At 37.8% G+C, this 4,416-nt stretch overlaps 1 protein-coding gene across 1 annotated transcript in view; it reads right to left on the reverse strand.

Moving 5' to 3' along the window:
- Nucleotides 1–4,416, reverse strand: part of LOC106530716 (dystrophin) — a gene marked incomplete at its 3' end in the record, with an annotated part of 355,898 nt that overhangs the window by 132,137 nt on the left and 219,345 nt on the right. The window contains 1 exon segment of the mRNA XM_014026406.1: nucleotides 2,825–2,926. Coding sequence (XP_013881860.1) covers nucleotides 2,825–2,926 — 102 coding nt within the window.

The raw sequence follows: 4,416 nt of genomic DNA on the forward strand, positions 1-4,416 counted from the left end.
CTCCCAAAGTTAATAAAAGCAGGTGGGCGGCAGAGACTGACTTTCAGAGCGTGTGAGAGAAGTGTAATGAAACAGTCTCTGGCACGTTCTCCTTGCAAGTAAAACTTTATTGACTCTGCTCGTGTCTTTCCTTACAGTTCCAGTTCTACAAATGTTTGGTGTTTAAACCTGACAATTTTACAGTTAAAATATATGTTTATCAAATAAAGTCTAATGTTACAACTAATCAGGGATCCTTTAAAGTGGGCAAAACCTCATTTAGCAGAAGCTAACAGGTCTGATATTAGTTTTCAAAAGTTGGTAATAGCTAAATCACTACATAAAAAAATTAGTCTCCATTTGCTGTTAGCTGATTAGAGGAACCATGCTCATCACTGAACCCAAACCCAGCAGCTGATCCACAATAAAACAGCAAAAAAAAAAAGAGAAAAGAATCAAGTTGCTGCCTTCAAACTTTAAACATATTTCTAATACAGAGCAAAAGTTAATATAATGTACTGGTCAACGTCCTTTCAGATCTGCTGGTGGTGTGCCAAAAATGTTTATACGCTGCCCTGATGTGCCCATAAATATGTCTCATTGAATCACTTTAGAACAATTAGTGGTTGCAGATGCCAAACATTTAATAAAATCTGCCTAATTGCTTTGGCCGACCGATCGGCTGGACTACCTCCAGTTAGGGATGCTGGGCCAGCGAATAAAGAGCAAAGAAGACAAAGGTTAAATATTCTTTCATTTAATCATCACTGAGGAAAACCAAAAAGCAGCAGATGAGCTTAGAGTGCTTAAAATAAACAACAATATTGACAAAGTATTTCTTTTCTTGCTAAGTTAGTAAAATTCCCCCCTCAGTGTCCACCACTATGACAACTCAGCCAATCACAGCCTCACCCAGAACGCAGTCCCCCAAGTTCACCCATCAAGTTAATCCAAAATGCAGTGGTACTCTAGGCTGAACCACCAAGCCCCTCAAACAAAGCTCCAGGCACCAACTGCAGCCAATGTGTTACAAATTGGCAAAAATGAACCCAGGGTGCAGGCAGCTTCAAAAAGGAAAAAAATAAAGATTTGTTAAACAAAAATTGCTCACAGGGCAGCTCAAAAACTCACTTGGTGTAGCATGGCAAGGCAAGGCAACAAACATACAGGCTGTGAACAGCACAATGATCAGACAGGGAAGTGAAAACAAGAATCAGAATATAAAGTGAGACTAACGAGCACAAACAGGAAACACCTGGGAGAGAAACATGAGGAGCAGGTGAGAGTGGGCGGGGCTGGAGCAAAGGCAAACAGGAGGAAGAAAACAGATGACAAGACAGAAACTAAAATAAAACATTAAYACAGACACAAATCATAACATAATGAGCAAAAAACGCACCTCCAGGAGGACCCCACCCCCTCACCACAACAGTCAGGCCTGAAAACCAGACCCCACRAGCCTTTCCCGCCTGCAACAGACGTGTACCATGACTCAACAAGTGCACAGCAGGGTCAAAACGTAGAGGAACCTCAGCTACCCAAGCAAGGATATGAACAATTCCAACTCAGAGACCCTGAACCCTCAGACACCCCCAAACAATGTGCATGAAATAAACCTAAGTCAGGGGCCTGAAGCACCCAACACCTAACAATTGGTATCAAATACATCCTGTAACAAAACCCCATGGATACAGTGGAGACTATGAACCCCAGAAGCCTTCAACTCCACTCCAAATCACCTTCCCTCCAACCAGGATCAACAAACAGAAACAGATTATCTGAACAACTGAGCTTTTGGTTGATTGACTTGTGCAGATCTACCATGTCTTTGATAGATCTGTAGGTTTTATTCATGGTGACATGATGAGATGAAAGAAACAGATACTCTGCACAACTGAGCTTTCAACACACAAGCAGGAGTGTTAGGTTTATCATTGCTTGGTCAGTTGATTGATTGATTGTATGAATGATTTGTTAGTTGGATGGTTGATTGGTTAATTGGTCAATTGATTGGTTGATTGAGCAACTGATTGGTTGATTTATTGATCTCTGTACCACATGGTCACACAACCAATCCAGAATTCCATAGATGATAATATAGTGGAACGAGTATATGAAGTTAAATTTTTAGGGGTTGTCTTGGATCATAAACTTAACTGGAAATATCATATAAAATATATAAAACAAAAACTATGTAAAAGTATTGGACTCTTAAATAAAGTAAAAATATTTTAGAWCAACCAACACTCCATACATTATATCATTCATTTGTTGCTCCTWATATGASCTATTGTGTAGAGGTATGGGGCAACACATATAAAACCAACACTAAACCTTTGTTTGTGTTACAGAAGAACGTTATGAGAATTCTGTATAAAGTGAATGTTAGGGAACATACAAATACATTTTTTATTCAATCAAACATTTTGAAACTACGGGATTTAGTTATTTTAAAGATTTTATTAGTTATGTTTAAAGCAAGAAAGACATTATTGCCAATTAATTTACAAAAGTTTTTTGTCTTAAGTTCAAATGACAGAACTAACCNAGAAGAGGGGTGATATGACGTTTGGTTTGTTGTAACTTTTATATTTAACAAATATATAAGTTACAGAAACACGTCCCCATTAAAGCGTGGTTTTCGTTAGCATTTTGTTTTTTTCTAGAMTTTTTCTTTTTCTTGCTACTTTAAGCTATGATTTTGCACATTTTAGATAAAGGCAGTTTTTTTTTTGTTATTTTTTAGCTAATCTTAAATTACAAAACAACTGGACTTCCATCCTGTCATGAAGACCAGTCATTTTGTTTTTTAGCTCTGGGGATTCGTCCYAGAACAGGAACATACCTGAGGGTAGTGCCGTGTGTTCTGACGAACCCAGCTCAGCAGAATCTTCTCACTGTTGGTCTGCTGTAGGCCCGCCATCACATCCTTCATCACATCCTTTACCTGAACACACAGAGAAAACAATCAGCAGGTTTACACGCAGGCTGGACTCAGGAAGAACATACATTGTTTTAGAGAAAAGTGACGCGATGTAGATGTCTCAGCAAATTCACCCGGGGACAGACTGTGCAGTGCTCAAAATGAAATAAACCAAAGAGCTCGTCTCAGACTCTACAGGCCTCAGTTATCAGGTTAAAGGTTAAAGGTCATAACAGGACAAGAGGGGAAAAATGCTGATATGCTTTGATTTGTTTGTCTAAAAAATAAAACCACAAAAGGCTGCACATCTGAGGTTTGAAAAAAAATCATCTCCATATAAGAAGACTTCAGGATCACTTTGGACGGATGAGACCAAAGGATGGATGTTCAGTCGTAACAGACAGAACCAACTTCAGTGAACATCAAGCACATTAAATAAAACACAAACACCTCGTCCCTACAGTGAAGTATAAAGGTGGAGCAGTGATAGTTTGGGCTTGTATCAAGTTTCTTACAGTCATTTATTAAACAATGAACTCTAGAGTTAAATGTGAGACTCTGTCTAACGGCAGTGGGAAGGTGGATCAAACTGGGTCATGAAACAACCCAGTGGTGGGAATAGCTAACCAAAAAATTAGCTTTGCTAACACATAATATGTTAATCACAATTATAGCTTTAGTAATGCTAAAATGCTAAATATGTAAAAAAAAAAAGAAATTGTGGAAGCTAATGGTAAACAAGTGAAAATTAGCTAAAGTTAAGACTAAATACTTCAAAATTTGCAGAAGTCATAGTTTAACAAACAAGTAAAAATATGCAGAATCTAACATTAAACATCTAAACACGTTATGTATTAGAAGAAGTGGTTACACAGCTAAACAACTCAAATTTTAAAGAAGTAAACTTTATTTTACCATTATTTAACCTGGTAAATCCCATTGAGATCACAGAGCTCTTTTGCAACGGAGGCCTGGGCCTGAAGGGAAACTGTTGTACATGTTGTTGGGGTGGAAGTACCTGGAGAAAACCCACACAAGCACGAGGAGAACATGCAAACTCCACACAGAAAGACCTCAGGTCCAAATCAGGGATCAAACCCAGGACCTTCTTGCTGTGAGGCAGCAGTGCTAACCACTGATCCACCGTGCTGCCTTTAAACTAACACTAAAGTAAAAAAATTACCAGAAGCTAACACTAACTTTGCTAAACACTAAAATGACTATCAGTCTGTGTAAAAAAAAGATAATGGAAGCTTAATGCTAAACAGCTAAGTAAGAAAAAATTATTTAACAGACTGTCACACGTCTTCAACTTCCAGCTGCAGACTCATGGAAATGACTCAAACCTGTTGATGTTAGCTTGTTACTGTAGTTAACTGTTAGAATTAAAGTGATCCCTGATTAGTTGTAACATTAGACTTTATTTGATGAACATTTATTTTAACTGTAAAATAAAGACTGTAAAAATGCTGTAGGCTGTTTGGTTTAGTAAATTTTTAAAATATATTTTAACA

This window comes from Austrofundulus limnaeus, unplaced genomic scaffold (assembly GCF_001266775.1).
Source record: "Austrofundulus limnaeus strain Quisiro unplaced genomic scaffold, Austrofundulus_limnaeus-1.0 Scaffold551, whole genome shotgun sequence".
Lineage (NCBI taxonomy): Eukaryota > Metazoa > Chordata > Actinopteri > Cyprinodontiformes > Rivulidae > Austrofundulus > Austrofundulus limnaeus.